Below are 15,710 nucleotides of genomic sequence, written 5' to 3' on the forward strand. Positions count from 1 at the left end.
ACGTGAGTCAGTTGGTGTGGGGGAGGAGGAAAAGGAAAAACACCGCAAAGTACAAAACACCACTTTTATTATAAATACCAAGAGCCCACGGTGTATCTATGGACCAGCATCTTCCTTGGTCCTATAGGAAAGTAGTGATCCTACTACTTTCCAAATATTTAAATGTTTAAGTATTTAGTGGTCTGAAGATTTCTCACCTCAGGCGTGTTAGCCACACCAGCAGTGGCTCTACACCAAGTTACAGTAAGTCATCTAAGTCCCCTTTTTCTTCCAAGAAACCTGCATTATGAGGACAAGCTTGTAGGTGGGGCATTCCAGGCAGAATTTCAGGCCTAAGGCAGGCAGGCCGCACACTTCAGGAAGTAACTCCCAAGAAGCAGCTGCCTACTCTGCCAGGCAGCTACGATTTCTATTCCCAAACTCTCCACGTTTGAGAGGGTCTGACAAGGCTTTCATTCCAGGGCACCTGAAGCCCCAGGAGCCTGCACCATGGCCCAGTAGGGGCCCTGATTCTCCATGAGCTGCTGGTGGGTTCCGGCCTCCCGAATGGTGCCTTCTTTCAGAAAGAGTATGTGGTCAGCCTTCTCCACGGAGCTGAGACGCTGGGTGATGAGAAGCACCGATCGGGAGTGCCGCTCAGGGCTTTCATACAGGAGATGCTCCACCTGAGAAAAGACACAGACCCTCTCAGAGCTGGGGACTGCTCCCAGCCCAGGACACATATCGGTGTTACCAGAGCCTGGCTAGACTGCACCAGGACCACTGCTACCTCCACCAGCCACACCAAGGAGATGGGAGATTCTAGCTCTGAGTGCTTCTCTATCAAATCTTTGATTTGTTAAGGACCATTTACATGAGTTAGTAATGGTGGAACAAAAATCAGAGTCCTATGGTGTAACCCACAAGAAACGAGGGAAGGACAGTGAATAGTCTTGCCCCTCTATCTGTGGACTGGGCATTTTAGTATTCTCTTTAAAAGGAGCATAACTTACTGACAAAGAACATGGGCATTCAAGTCAGGGAGACTTGAATTGGGGTCCAAGATTGCTACTCAACTACTATAAGACACTGAGCAGGTTAGTCAACCTTTCCAGCCTCCACTCCATCACCTGTAAAAGGAGGATCATAATGTCCAGCTTCCAAGCATCCACGATGGATAACAGAGAGCCAGTACATGCAAACAGCTTAGCAGCCTTTCTGGCACATAGTAAAAGCTCAGTATCATTGATATTATTGGGATGGTCTTTTCCTATAGCTTCAGAAATTCAAAATCTATAGAGAGTCTCTTTTAACTGGTTCTAAGCATTCTGGGGAGAAGCTAATGAGATGAAGAATAGCAAGGGCTGGTTTGGGAAATTATAATGGCAGTATCATGGATAGAGGATGTGTGGAGAAGACTGGGTGGGGTGTAGGCATTAAGGAGACACTTCTCTCACTCGTGACTGGCTGTCTGCATCCAGGGCACTGGTAGCATCATCCAAGATGAGCACACGTGGCTTCCGGATCAACGCTCGAGCCAAGGCCACTGCCTGTCGCTGGCCCCCTGAGAGCTGACTCCCAGCCTCGCCCACTTCTGCAGAGACAAGAGCCAAGGTGAGAGCTGTAAGTGTGCTCACTTGCACACACACACACACACAAACACACATCAGGTTCTGGCAGATGCAGTTGGGCTGGAAAGGAGAAGGAGCTTGAAGAGTGTGAGGTTAAAGGAGTCATAGGGGCAAGATCACACAACTTCAAATTGATGCCTGTGGGTCTGGGCGAACTGACGAATGAAAGCACAGCTAGCAGGGTTTCAGTAAAGGTACAAATCTCTGGGTGTCACGCGAGTGGAGAGAGCACCTGCATTGTAGCCCTCAGGGAGTTTAGAGATGAAACTGTGGGCCCCTGACTCTATCGCGGCAGCTGTGATTTCCTCCATGGTTGGCTTCTGGGTTAGGCCATAAGCAATATTTTCTTGAACACTTCTTCCAAAAAGTTGAGGCTCTTGTCCCACTGCAGCCACCTAGGGCAAAATATGATGAAGTCATAGAACAGAGAACAGAGGGGCACGGGGTATAAAGATTGAAGACTCACTCTTCCTTGAGGCTGTATCACAAAAAATCACACACTCTCTCTAGTGACCACACCCTGATCTCCACCCAAGGTCTCCTATCATTCCCTTCCACAGTCCCTTGTGCTCTTCTTTCTCGGGTTTTGACCCTCTTCCTTCCCTCCCCTGCTTCATTGTTCAGATCTACAGGCAGCTTGCACCTTTTGTTTTTTCCCTGACTCTTTGCTGGGCTTCGTTATAGTCCATATATAAGTAAAACCATCTGATATTTATCTTTTTTCTTCTTTTTCCTTCCCTAACATAGCACCTGGAATTCACTAACATAGTCCCTTGTGCTCTGCTTTCTCCTGTTTTCACCCCTTTTCCTTACTTGCTAACTCTCCTTTCAGAATGCTCAATGAGTGTGCTCAGCGAGAGTGCCCTTTAAAAAAAATTTAAACTTATTTATTTCCTTCTTACATCATTATTCATTTGTGTACAATATTTGATTTTCCCCCTCAGGTGTAGACCCTGTAGTTCTTCCACCCCCATAGCACCTGGAATTCATCACCACAGTCCCTCGTGCTCTTCTCTTTCCTGTTCTGACCCTTCTTTTTTCCCCTCCCCTTGTGTATTCCTCAGATCTACGGTCAACTTGCAAGTTTCATCTTTTTACTGACCCTTTGTTCAGTTTCTTTATATTCCATATAAAAGTAAAACCATCTGATATTTATCTTTTTCCTTCTGCTTTATCTCGCTCAGCATAATCCCTTTCAGCTCCATCCACGTTGGATGGCATGGATCTTTTTTGATCACTGAGTAGTATTCCATTGCATATCTTCTTGACCCAATCATCTGTTTTGGGAATTGGGTTGTTTCCATATCTTAGCTATTGCAAATAGTGCTAGAGAATACCCTTCTTACTTGATGTGTCCACCTCCCCCATGCCACCTTTTTATTCACCTGTGTGTGCAGATAGTGGTGGTCATATAGGGGAAGGGGCTCCCCATCCAGCAGCAACTTCCCTCCAGTGGGCTGGTACAGATTCTGCAGCAGGGCAGCCACTGTGCTTTTCCCAGATCCATTGGGCCCCACCAGCGCCGTCACCTCACCAGGACGAAGGGTGAACGTCAGCCCCTGGAGGCCAGAGAATCACACAGTAAGAGGCTTGGCCTTGACCTTGACACCATCATTGTGTTGTTACATACATGTTGTCTTACTCCAGAGAAGAAAGGAAATGGAAAGGCATAACATCTACCTTCTACATGCACATCCTTGGGGGTGATAACTCCCTCAGTGAGCAGAGATGGAAGATGAGACAAAAAACAAACCTCAGCACCATAATGCCCACACTAGATATCATATACTATAAGAGATTCCAAGTCACAAATGGAAAGGAAAGGAAAGATGGAAATCTGGAGGCACAGATTTTGCTTCAATGATTCTTCAGGATGTGAGATGCTTCTCCCATTCTCCTTGCAAATCCAAACTGGTTCTCAAGTTTAGAGAAGTTTTATGGAACAGATGATATTCGCCTTTGCCTTGGAACAGTTATAAAGGGTCTATACATGGGCTTAAGCAGGCAGAGGGCAGGAAGAGATTTAGGATGGTAGATTGAAGGGTGAGGTTGATGGAGGTGCTGGCAGAGTGTACCTGCAGCACTGGGTCATCTGGATGATTTGGGTACGTAAAGGAGACATCCTGGAATTGGACAAGGCCCTTCAAGCTCGAGGAAGTCAACACACCACTGGGTGGGCAGCGAGGGGTCCGGTCCAGATATTCAAATATTTTCTCTGAGGAACCCACAGCCTTTTGTACACTAGGGTAAGTGTAGAGCAGAACCTGCAGGGGGAGGAAGTCTGATTAGTGAGAGGGAGTGGACAGACTGAGTCTGCTTGCCAGGGCAAATAGAAGGAAAGTGACAACGATGGTGATGGGCTAGGAGCAGGAAAGCACTGGGGAGTGAAGTGGAAAGAGCTCACCTCAACAGCTGTGGTGAACTGCATCTGGTAGAGAACAAAAGTGACAAGGTCTCCACTGCTTACAGCCCCACTGGTCACCAGCTTCCCACCAATGTATAGGATTCCCACCTTCAGCAGCATCCCTGAGATCTGTGGATAGACCACAGGGAAATGAGATTATGGTAGAAAACTCTAGAGGTGGCAATTCAGAATCACTGTATTAAGGGGCTACAAAGTCCCTTTTCCCCCCAGGAACAGCAACAGACTCAGTGTGTAGAAAGGGAGACTAAACCTTAGTGAGCCATGGAGGACTACCCAGCTGTTCACGGTGTGGGTGGAAGTCATCACTTTCATCAATTACATCACCATCATCACTTGCTCAGGGAGCACATTGCTCTGCACCAAAGACTTTCATGAATGTCATGTCACCTGCTATCCATATCAAAAGACCTATAAACAAGCTGGTATCACTTTCTTTTTTTTAAATGAAGAAATCTAAAGGAGGCTCTTGTTCTTGGTTCCAGAGCTAGTGAGCAGCAGCAACAAGTCAGGTACTTCTGGTCTAGTTCTCTCTCAGTTATGTCGCAGATGCCCCTCATCTTGGTTCCTCTATTGTCATGGCCGTCACATCCACACAGTCCGAACATGAAGCAGGCCCAGATGCAGGAATTTATAACTCCCCATGCTCCCTGTAGGAGCCAAAGGAGGCCCTGGGCCAAAGGACCTGGCCTCTCCCTGGTTTTGTGTACTGTCGCATAAGGAAGCCGGCCATGGTATTGAAACAGAGAGAGGGGCTAGGCACAGGGAGTGGGGTTACTGGGCCTCAGTTTGCTAAGATGAAGACAATGAACCAATCACCACCCAGAGGAGGAGTGTGGGAAAGGGAATGGACCCAACACCTCTGGGTGCTCACACTGGTGGTCCAGCTGTTGACTGAATAGGCCAGGGCCTGCTTCTGGTTGAGTGTCTTCATTTCTTGCAGTCTTTGTCTAAACTTCTGGGCCTCTCCTTCCTCGTTGGCAAAACTCCGGACTGTAGGCATAGCAGACAGAGCCTCGATGGCTACCTGGCTGGCCTGTGCCAGAGATTCCTGTAACTGTGCTGCCAGCAACTGTGGAGACATAGACAAGAGTTGTCACACAGGGTTGGAAAGCCATAAGGGATGCTAGTGTCTGGGTTGTCTGGCCCGAGATTAAAGATGAAAAGGGAAAGAGGGACAGAAATGAAGAGATAAGGGCACAGTCACACCCCAAGACAGAAGAGATGCAGAGGAGAGGAAAATGACTCAAAGGGGCTGTCAGGGGTCACATCCTTGAGATTGATCACCAAATCCTTAAAGACAGATGTGATCAGAAGTTAAAAGACACGGAGAATGTGACGAACAGCTTTGAGCAATCTGAGAGCACAGACTAGAGGAGAAGACCCAGCAAGATGCACAATCAGGGAGGGTGCCAAGAAAGTTATGAAGAACGCTTGGAGGAACGGAGCCCTCTGGGAGTCTGGGAGACAAAGGCCTGTGTACCTGCGCCAACACCCTAAACATACCTGGTGCCATTTTCCCAGCTTCTTAGGCAGAACGAAAAGCAGAGGCAGGGAAAGCAGGGTGACCATGGTGAGGGACAGTGACCCCCAGAGCATGAGCACCAGGAGACACAGCCCCCGCACCAGGTACCACAGCAGCAGGCTCAGCCTCTCGCTCAGAGATTCACTCAAGGTGGACGTGTCCTCTGTGACCCGAGATGTGATAGCACCTGCCAGGGGTTGGGGAGAAGACAGTGGAGTGAATGAGAGGTTCAGAGTGGATGGGACACTAGCAATGGCAAGCGCGGGGGGAGGGTGTCAGTATGGCGCGCTAAGAGGCTAAGAAAATGGGGAGGTGTGGAGGGAGGTTTGGGGATCTCAATGCAGTGAGGATGAGTGGTAGGGGGCCAAAGCCTGGCCAAGGGCCTTCATTTTAACTATAAGAAAAACAATACCCATGTACATTTCAATTGCGCTGACAGATCTCTGCGCCTTGCCTATCTGATGCTGTACATATGGGTGGGGAGAGTTCAATAAGCTGGTCCTGTGCTAGAGTTGGTGGGCACATCTGGAAAGCAATCAGGAAACTGTGCCAGGCATCCAACTGGGAGTCAGGACACTGGGGGTCTACCTCCATATTCCCTCTGTCACAGGTGACCAGCAAGTTTCAGCATTTAGGGTGCAGGCCTCCATCTCTTTCACTACAAAAAAGCAGTTAGACTCTGTGATCTCAAATTTTCATATTTGAAATTCTGTGGTTTCTATCTAAATACACACACACACATACATATAAGAATAAATTTATGGGGGGAAATTTGGATGGAAAAATTAAGTCTTTCTGAAGGTATTTTGCTCTTGAAGCATATCAAGAATGAAAAATGGCTGTGTGTGTGTGTGAGAGAGAGAGAGAGAGAGAGAGAGAGAGAGAGGAGCAGACATAGCTAGGCTATATGTAAAAGAGGTTGTAAGGAGGTATAAAGAGGATAGCCATATATAGTGAGTTTCACGTGAAACCTGTTTGGTTCTGTTGGAAGAACTCTGTTTCCTGGCGCAGGACAGCTTGGAACACCTCTCCCTGCAGCTGGCTCTGCACATGGCCCATGGCGCTGTTGTAGATCCCGTCCCCCATGAATTCCAGCACTGCACTAGGGAGAGTTGGAGAAAAGGAAGGTTAAGTGTGTTTAGGGGGCAGAGTAGGTCCCAGGTATCTCTGCAAAAGTGCACTTCGGGCAGTGGTCCCAACTTCCAACTCGCTCTTTCTCAGAGTCCCCCATTCCCAGTTTTCATCTTCAGCCCGCAGACCTGGCTATGGTGAGAATGGACATGAGAGCAATGTTTCGGTTGAAGGCCGCTGCTCCGTCTTGTAGAATCCAGTCAGTGAGTCTGCCGGTGAAGAAGGGGATGGCCATCTCCCCTGGGGAGAAGAGAGGTGGGTCACTCACAAACTACTAGTGTAAGCTCCAACCAGCCACCTCTCCCTATTGTTCTGGGAGGCAGCAGAGAAGAACCCTCAGGTCACACCCCTGCACCTAACACAGGCCACCCAGAAACTCACAATGCTGTGGCTCCACCAGACATTTGGAGGGTAATTAGGAAGGTGAGCGACCAAGGAATAGGATACTCTGGCATCAAAATGGAGCCGCACTGCCCCCAAAAGAGGGGACTTACGAGAGGTGGCTCAGTGAGGCAGCTCACGGGGCTGCACAGGGTCAAGGACTCTCTCCTCCACGCGGGAGTGGTTTCCTCCAGACCGAGCTGGGTTCCCAAACCCCACACTAACCTGCTTTGCTAACCGCGACTCTTGACTCCCCCGCCCCCAAACGACCGCCCCTCCCCCGGCAGCCCCCTTACCCACACAGGAGAGGACCAACAGAACCAAAACGAGTGGGAAGCGGCGGATCTCGGAGCCCAGACAGCCCAGAAGTCGATGAACCTTGTCTCCGGAACCCCCGAGATCCCCTGGCTTCCAAAGGCTCCTGAGCTTATGCCACAGGGCAACTGCGGGCAGTGCAGCCGCGTAGCTGAGGGCGAAGGCGTCGAGGCGACTTCCCCAATGCAGTAGCTTGGTGCTGTCAGAGTCCCTAGCGACCCCCCAGGACTTCAGCTCTCGGAACACGGCAAGTCCTGGCAGGGCCAATCCCAGCGCCGCCGCCAGTGGCTTCAAAGCAGTCATCCATCCTTGCACCCCTGCGCTTTCGCTCACGGAGCCAGGCGTTGCCCCAAGGACGCCTCGGGCCCCCAGGCGCAGCACTGCCCAGCGGCTCAGGCCCACCAGGCAGACGCGCAACAGCGGCACCGCAGTGGGCACCAGCAGGGAGAACACCCTGGGCAAGGCGGGCCGGAGCAGCAGCAGGTCGGTCAGCAGCAGCAGCGCTGGCCCCAGCCACACGAAGGGAGCCCGGGACGCGCCGAGGCACCGCCAGGGAGCGGGCGATCCCGAGCTGGCCATCATCGGCGCGCGGGATCGCGCCCAGGTCGGGGACGGTCTGCTCCCCCGCGGAGCTTGAGCCTGGAAGTCGTTGGAGTCGGTCCCGGCGCGCGCAGGGACCCGCGGGTCGGGGAGGGAAAGTGGGCGGGCCGGGGCGGAGCCCTGGGAAAGTCCCGGGAACTGGCCACGCCGAGACGCGCTACTTAGAAGCGAGTCGTTTATGGGAAAGGAAAACGAAAGCAGCCACCCGCTCTCCAGATCCGCCCACTTCGGATCGTGGCCTGCCAGGACTATTTTGGGAGTCTGAAGTCAAATCTGACTTCAGATCATTCTTGGCACTCCAGCATGGTCACCGGCCCCACCTTTCCTCGAAGCGCCTCCTCTGGCTGCACCCACTACCTTCTCACTCTAGACTCAGGGCGGGTCTCTAGCGTCACCTGTCTCCGGGCAGATTTGCGCCACACGGGTTAGCGCCCCAAAGCGCGGTCTCCTCCGGAGGTCCCGGGCGCCCCCTGGCGGGAGGGGGTGTGAGGGGCGGGGCTGTAGGCTGGGCGCGGCGTGCGGTGCGCTGTCCCAGGTCGGGAACCGGAGCCCCAGGCAGCAGAAAGAGCGGCGCCGGGATGCTGCGGGCGGGAGCACCAACCGGGGACCAGCCCTGGGCCAGAGAAGTCCACACTGGGGTAACAAGTCTGGGTTTGAGGGTTAGCAGCGGGGAAGAGAAGATAGAATGACGGGGGGCCCTGGAAGCACCGAGGAGTGATGTGGACTCCAATAAGTGTGAGGCGGTAGCTTGTAGCAACCAGTGTAGGCACCTTAGGATGAATTTAAGGCATCTCTACTCTGAAGAGGATCTTCTAGGGGTCGCGAGGGACCAGGCATGGGAGCCGGTAGAGAAGGGGGCGCTTTGGCTCTTAGCTGCAAGCGTCAAGGGGAAGCTGTTTTAACTCGCTTTCGCTTTCATTCCGAACTGGAGAGAGGGGCTTGTTTTTTGTTTGATTTTTTAAGACTTACTGGGGTACAGGCCAGAGTTGGGAGGGGAGAGGATGAGAGGATTCACTAGAGACAGAGTGAAGAGAACAGGCAGATTGACTTAAATATATTGCCGAGTGGAGCAGCTGGTGAGACAGGAGAGGTCTGCCACACCATGTGGATCACCTCCCTGGCCAGGAACTGAACTTGTGCTGCAATGGCTGCGGACAGCTTCACAGTACTTAACCCCTTGCGCCACCGCCACCGGGGACGGCCCTGGAGAGAGGGTTTGTTAAATCAAGTTGGACAAGGTGTAAAAATATGAGGATCTGGTGCGGTGGATGAAGGAAGAAGGAAATATGGACACTGATTGAGGAGGTTCAGCACATCTCACAGACCTTTGATAAACTGCCCCTGGGGCGGGGAAATCGTAGCCCCAGCACTGATCTGGGGGTTCCATGTGAGTTGCTGGTGCCCTTGCCTAGCTCCTTTCCTTCCTCTTCCATTTCTCAGAGCCTCCTGGGAACTTTGCCCAGATTGCCTGGGGCTGGTGGCAGCCAAGGTTACCACCACCTCTTCTGCCTGGAGGGCAGCTTTGCCTGAGGGAATAGGCACTTCCTGGGGTTTCCCTTGTTCTCTGGCTTTCTGTGTATGGTAAATGTGTCAGAAAGCATGCTCAGGCAATCATCTGTGGGGGGGGGGGGGGGCGCAGAGTAACTTATAGTGCCTGGAAAAGAGAGCAGTAAAACCATTTGTAGTTTAGAAAATCTTCCCTTGCTGCCAGATGAGCAATGGAAAGTAGGAAGTAGAAGTCAAAACAAGAATGGCAGTTAAACCTGGGTTATTACTCCAGATCTACTATTAGTCCTTGTGACCTCACACAAGTCACTTGCCTTTTCTATGATTCAGTTTCTTCATGGGGACCAAGGATCCATCTTTTTTTTTTTTTTTAAGATTTATTTATTTGTGCATGCAGAACTGGGGTACAGACCAGCCTCTCTGGCGAGAGGCTTCACCAGAGACAGAGTGGGGAGCAGAATAGACAGATCGATGAAGTACACTGCTGAGGGGAGCAGCGGGCGGGTCAGGAGAGGTCTGCCATGCCATGTGGTCACCTCCGGGGCAGGCAGGGATTGAACTCATGTGGAAGTGGCTTTAGCTTCTTAGTGCTGTGCTTTAACCTGCTGCGCCACCTGGGAGGGCCCCAAGGATCCATCTTTAAGGACCTTTCCAATTCAACAGTAGAAAATTATATAACTTTCTCCTCCTTCATTCTTCCTTAATTCCTTTCCGTAATTTCTTTTCTTGACCTGGAAAAGTCAGCTCAAACTTCCCAATCAAAATCTTGGTACAGATATCTTCTCCTGGCTATTAAGACATCTACCTACTTCTTGATCAGAAATTCTTAAATGAAACTTTTATTTTGGTTTTTTTTTTAAGATTTATTTATTTGTGCCTAGAGAACTGGGGTATAGGCCAGAGACAGAGTGGGGAGCAGAACAGGCAGATCAACGAAATACACTGCTGAGGGGAGCAGCAGCACCTCTGGGGCAGGCAGGGATTGAACTCACGCTGAAGTGGCTTTAGCTTCTTAGTGCTGTGCTTTAAACCGCTGCGCCACCAGGGAGGGCCGAAAATTTTATTTTAAAATGTCTTATGCTCTTGCTGATTCCCTTTTCCCTTGACTCATGGCCTTGCTAACCAATGACCTCCTCAATGTCTTCTGTTGTTCGGTAAACTAAAAGAGCTCACTTCTGAGTAAATGAAAGTGGGGGCCACAGATTCTGTCCCCAAAGAGAACCTGAGTTTTCTTTGCTTTGTGTCATCTATACAACATCTGTACATACAATAAGCATGTGGAATAGCTGTAATTCACTTGTGGGGCTGCTTCACCAGTGCTAGGAAGTTTGTCCCCCTAAACTTTCCCCTCAAAGGGAACACTTTTATCAGTAAGACCCTCACCTCAACTCTATAAGTGGAGTGGATTTGGGGTTTTACAGATGCAATTCTTCCAGTGTTGGGAAGAGCGGGGTAGGTTCCTGCATTCCCTTGCAAGAGACAATAGAATATAGGAAGATGGAGAGAAAGCTGTACTGGGAGTCAGCTTTGGCCCAAATTGCTGTATGACCTTGGGCACGTCACCTCCCCTCTCTGGGAACGTTTCCTCATCTGTAACATGATGGGATCTTTGTGACTTTGTGAGGTTCTTTCTGCGCTAACAGTGCAATTCTCTGTGTCTCTGCAGACAACCATCATGGCGGTAGAATTTGATGGGGGTGTTGTGATGGGTTCTGATTCCCGGGTATCTGCAGGGTAAGTACAAGTACCATGTGTGCTTTTGGAAATAATGTAATGGCCCCAAATGCACATTGTTCCTACCCATTCACAAATTGATTGGAGCTTGAGAGAAATTAAGTTAACCTTCCAGGAAAGCCATTGCAAGATATTGGTTGCATGGTTTAGTTTCTGAATTCATGGAGAAGAATAAAATGATTAGATAGGGCTTATCCCTGGGAGAAATAGGGTCTGATAAGAGGATAAGGAGTAGAAATCTGAGGGGGCCTCTTTCACCTATGTTTAGAAATAGAAATGATGGTCTCAAATATTCCATCATCACATATTGAACCGTTTTGTCTCTCCTTCTTGGCCAAGTTTCTCACATACAAAATGAGTATATGGGATTAGATCCATATTAGCCTACCTCAAGAGGGTTAATAGCAGAGAAAAAAATCAATAAAAAGAACATCATTCTCAAGTTAGTATGTTTTCTTTTATTATAAAAATCTGAGCCTGAAAATAAGTCTAATTTTGGTTATTACTTGCTGTGATTCATTCCTTTGAGGTGATTTTTTGCTTTCTGTTTTAATCCAAGCATTAACTTTCACGTACTCTGTGGCTATTGTCTGGTCAATAAATTTGAGAAACACTGAATGATCAACCTCAAATATTGCTGCAGCTCTAACACTGGTGACTGTTGACTCCTCTCAACAGCAAGGCAGTGGTGAACCGAGTGTTTGATAAACTCTCCCCCCTGCACCAGCACATCTACTGTGCCCTGTCGGGATCAGCTGCTGATGCCCAAGCCATAGCAGACATGGCTGCCTACCAGCTGGAACTCCATGGGTATGAAGCTCTGGGGACCTCACCACTAGGACTCCAGCCAGGAACTGAACCCCTGCATGGTGTCCTGTTCCAGAAGCATTGCAGTGGGAAATGAAATGTTCTTTGTAACATTGAAATAGTACTTGAACCTCCTGAAGCTGGTTGCTGTATCTGTGAACTGAAGATAATGCCTTCTTCTACCTCTTCAGATGGCTATTTTGAGAGTAAAATAATATGTGAAGGCAGTTTGAAAACTATAAATCACTACCCTAATATAAAGAATGAGGAAGAAAATGTGGCCATCAGAATGCCTGGGGGTTAGCTATGAAAAGTCAAGGTCATTGATGAGGAAATAAAGTTTATCTGCTTTTACCCACAGGGGAGGTCCCTTGCAGCAAAAAGTATGTGTCATTGGGGTGAAAGTGGGGGGAGAGTGGGACAGGGTAAAGAAGAACAGTTGAAATCTTCTTACCAAGTGGTGCTGTGAGACTCTGGTTCCCCCCATATATGTGGGAGGGGAACTGGAGTTTGAACTGTTGCAGCTATAGTTTCAGGTGTCACTTGGCAGGGAGGGTGAAAATGGCACCAGAGGGTGGGACTTCAGGCAGTTGTACTGCCCCTGTGCCTAATGTTTCCTCCAGAATGGAACTGGATGAACCTCCACGAGTTCTGGCTGCTGCAAATGTAGTTAAGAATATCACCTACAAGTATCGGGATGACCTGTCTGCACATCTCATGGTAGCTGGCTGGGACCAACAGGAAGGAGGCCAGGTGAGTCTCTCCCCTTATCCAACATCTTGTGGGGTTTCCCATGCCCCTGCAGAAGGGCACGAAGTTCAGATGTCATTCTAGCAGTGAGTTCCAAAGACACTGCCTCTCAAAGCACAGTTTGGGATAATGGACTTCACTGCAGAATGTGGAGACCACCTGCTTGTCTCAGTGTGAAGGAAAGATTTTTTTTCTTCTTCACTATTATAATCTATGGCTATTAAGTGGAATTTTCAGTGTACAGCTTTATATTTGTTCAAGGCTTGGGAGTGCTGCTCTATGGTCGTTATAACCAAAGCTATTATCTGCCTGACTGTTTTGGGGAGTCAACAATCACCAATGTTAGAGCTCTATTGTCTTTACAAACCAAAGCTGTTACTCCTTTCCACTTTCTTGATCTACCAAATTTCAATCAACAATCTTTCTAACTTTATATACTGTTACTGTATTTTACTTAGGCAAAATATAATTATTTTCTCTTTAATGGGACATAGTCACTCACTAACAGTGCCTAATTTATATTATTTCCTTTTATCTTTACAAACCACTTCCACTGGCACATTACAGTGGCAGAGGAACTCTTCTGAGTTTCATTCTGTTTTTAGCACTTCATCATTTTCAACTCTTGTCACGTGCTTTCTACTTGGCCTTCCGCAGGTCAAGGAGATTTTTTTTCTTAATATGGAAGACTTTTCCCCTCACCAAACCACCTGTGCCCATACCCCATCTGCCTCCCTCCCCAGCCCTCCACTGTCTCCCCTATTCCCTCTGACAACAATTATCTTCTTTTTCCTGAGTTCAAGTTTTATGCTTCTATCATCTGATGCTCTAATGTCTGACCTGTGACTCCTCCCAGGTGTATGCAACCCTGGAAGGAATGCTGACGCGGCAGCCCTTCGCCATTGGTGGCTCTGGCAGCACCTACATCTACGGTTATGTGGATGCAGCATATAAGCCAGGCATGTCCCCTGAGGAGTGCAGACGCTTCACCACAAATGGTAACCAAGCAGGTGGAATGGCACCCAGGGATGGTTTTTTACATGGGAAGGAAGCAGTGTGAGGAGCAGGGAGAGGAATACATGAGTGGCCATTTCTTTTAATGTCCAGATTGGGACACTTCTGGGGGTAAAAGGGAGCAGAACAATTGGAGGGGGAAGGGACCTCAAGACAAGAGGCATGAGCCAGGACTGTCTGAGTACACAGATAAGGGCCATGGTTACCCCAACAATCAGTGTGGTATGCTGGAACTGAATTGTGCCAGCTCGCGAGCTGACTGTCAAATATCCCAGAATTTGTGAGCTATTGTTAAGCTGTTTATAACTTAAATAGATCCTGGGGGTTGGGGGTACTGAGGCTTTGGAAGTCAGGAGATGCTACACATGAAGGCATTTTCTAGAAGATGGTTTTCCCACCACTCATCCCTCTAAGAGATGGGGTGTAGAGTCTGAGATGGGAGTAGGAGTATGGGCCAGAAGGGAAGGGAAAGCTGGTCGAAGCTAAGCTCTCTCTTTCCCACCCTCCAGCTATCACTCTGGCCATGAGCCGGGATGGCTCAAGCGGGGGTGTCATCTACTTGGTCACCATTACAGCTGCTGGTGTGGACCATCGAGTAATCTTGGGCAACGAGCTGCCGAAATTCTATGATGACTGAATCTCCTCAGACTTCCTTCCTTATTTTGTAATAAACTATCTGAGAACACAACCTGGTATGGTCAATGGGAAATAAGTGCTCAGAGAGAAGACACCTGGGAAGGGGACTTCTTACCTCCCAGAGCTCAGCACACCCTTTTTATTCCTTTGTCACCAGACCTAAAACATCTTTCTTAGAGGAAGGGGTGAACATACAAGAAAGAATCTCCTATACACACTGTGACATGTACTGAGTGGTTCTGAAATATCAGAAATGTAAAATTCTCATTCTGACACCCAGAGTGTGAAGGTGAAAGTAAGGAGTCATTCCCTTCCAGCTAGACTGATGGGGGTAGACACTGCAGAGCACATGAAAATGAGCTGAGCACTCTGATAAACACGCTTGTAAAAAGCATTCATCAAGCATTTATTCCCACTGGAAATCAAAGCATAGCAAATGCTTAAATATTCTGGGACTACTTATGAATTTCAAAGAATAATAACAATAACCCCCCCCCAAAAAAAGCTACATTTATTGAACCAAGCATTAACTTATGCTTATAATTTTTATCTCTTAGAACCCAAACTTTATCTGGGGCCCTCGCTGGTGGCTCAACAGGTTAAAGCGCAGAACTAGGAAGCTGGCCTCAACCACCTCAGTGCAAGTTCGGTCCCCAACCAGGGAGCTGACCAAGGAGGTGACCCACATGGCACAGCAGACCTCTCCTGTCTCTCCTGCTGCCCTCCTCAGCAATGCACTTTGTCAATCTGCCTGTTCTACTCCCCACTCTGTCTCTGGTGAATCCTGTCACTGCCCCTGCACCTCTGGCCTGTACCCCAGTTCGGTACGCATAAATGAATGAATCTTTAAAAAAAAAAAGAAAACTTTATCTGTTAGTACTTACCTCAGTACTATTACTACTTCTATTAAGAAAAGAGTCACTAGACCAACTTTCAAGTTCAAAAGTAACTCAACTTCTTACATCATCTGCTCCATGAAACCTGCGATAGCGCAGCACATTGGCTGGCACCTAGGGAGTGCCACCTTTGCCATGTGCATCCCAAGCATCAGGAAAAATCACCCCCCTTCTGTGAGTCTCAGTTCCTCTATCAAGTGGAGGAATTGAGTAACTGCTGCAGTGATTTGCAGTTCTGGCATTCAGTGCCAGTTTGCTAGTAAGTGAGCAGTTGGGAGGCACCTTGCATAAAATACTAGAAGGCCACCCAGGAAACTTGTCTGCTTTTCTCTCTCCATCTCAGGCTAATACACAAATTCAAAATACTCCAAAAAAAAAAAAAA

At 48.8% G+C, this 15,710-nt stretch overlaps 2 protein-coding genes across 2 annotated transcripts; one reads left to right on the plus strand and one right to left on the minus strand.

The window, feature by feature from the left end:
* Positions 1-66: 66 nt before the first annotated feature.
* Positions 67-8,037, minus strand: TAP1 (transporter 1, ATP-binding cassette, sub-family B (MDR/TAP)). The gene is made up of 11 exons (XM_004673971.2): positions 7,366-8,037; positions 6,817-6,928; positions 6,529-6,659; positions 5,539-5,744; positions 4,907-5,104; positions 4,015-4,143; positions 3,686-3,874; positions 2,996-3,169; positions 1,843-2,005; positions 1,437-1,573; positions 67-665 (listed from the first exon to the last, which is right to left on the minus strand). Exons 1-11 carry the CDS (start codon positions 7,964-7,966, stop codon positions 453-455), a joined length of 2,253 nt encoding a protein of 750 aa, XP_004674028.2. The 5' UTR covers positions 7,967-8,037; the 3' UTR covers positions 67-452.
* Positions 8,038-8,502: 465 nt separating this feature from the next.
* On the plus strand, positions 8,503-14,473 carry PSMB9 (proteasome (prosome, macropain) subunit, beta type, 9). Its single transcript, XM_004673355.2, has 6 exons — positions 8,503-8,622; positions 11,157-11,224; positions 11,903-12,034; positions 12,655-12,784; positions 13,638-13,779; positions 14,305-14,473. The coding sequence occupies exons 1-6, from the start codon at positions 8,563-8,565 to the stop codon at positions 14,430-14,432; spliced, it is 660 nt and encodes a 219-aa protein (XP_004673412.1). The 5' UTR covers positions 8,503-8,562; the 3' UTR covers positions 14,433-14,473.
* The last annotated feature ends 1,237 nt before the right edge of the window (positions 14,474-15,710 follow it).

Source organism: Condylura cristata, unplaced genomic scaffold (genome assembly GCF_000260355.1).
Source record: "Condylura cristata isolate star-nosed mole 26May11 unplaced genomic scaffold, ConCri1.0 scaffold00001, whole genome shotgun sequence".
Classification (NCBI taxonomy): domain Eukaryota; kingdom Metazoa; phylum Chordata; class Mammalia; order Eulipotyphla; family Talpidae; genus Condylura; species Condylura cristata.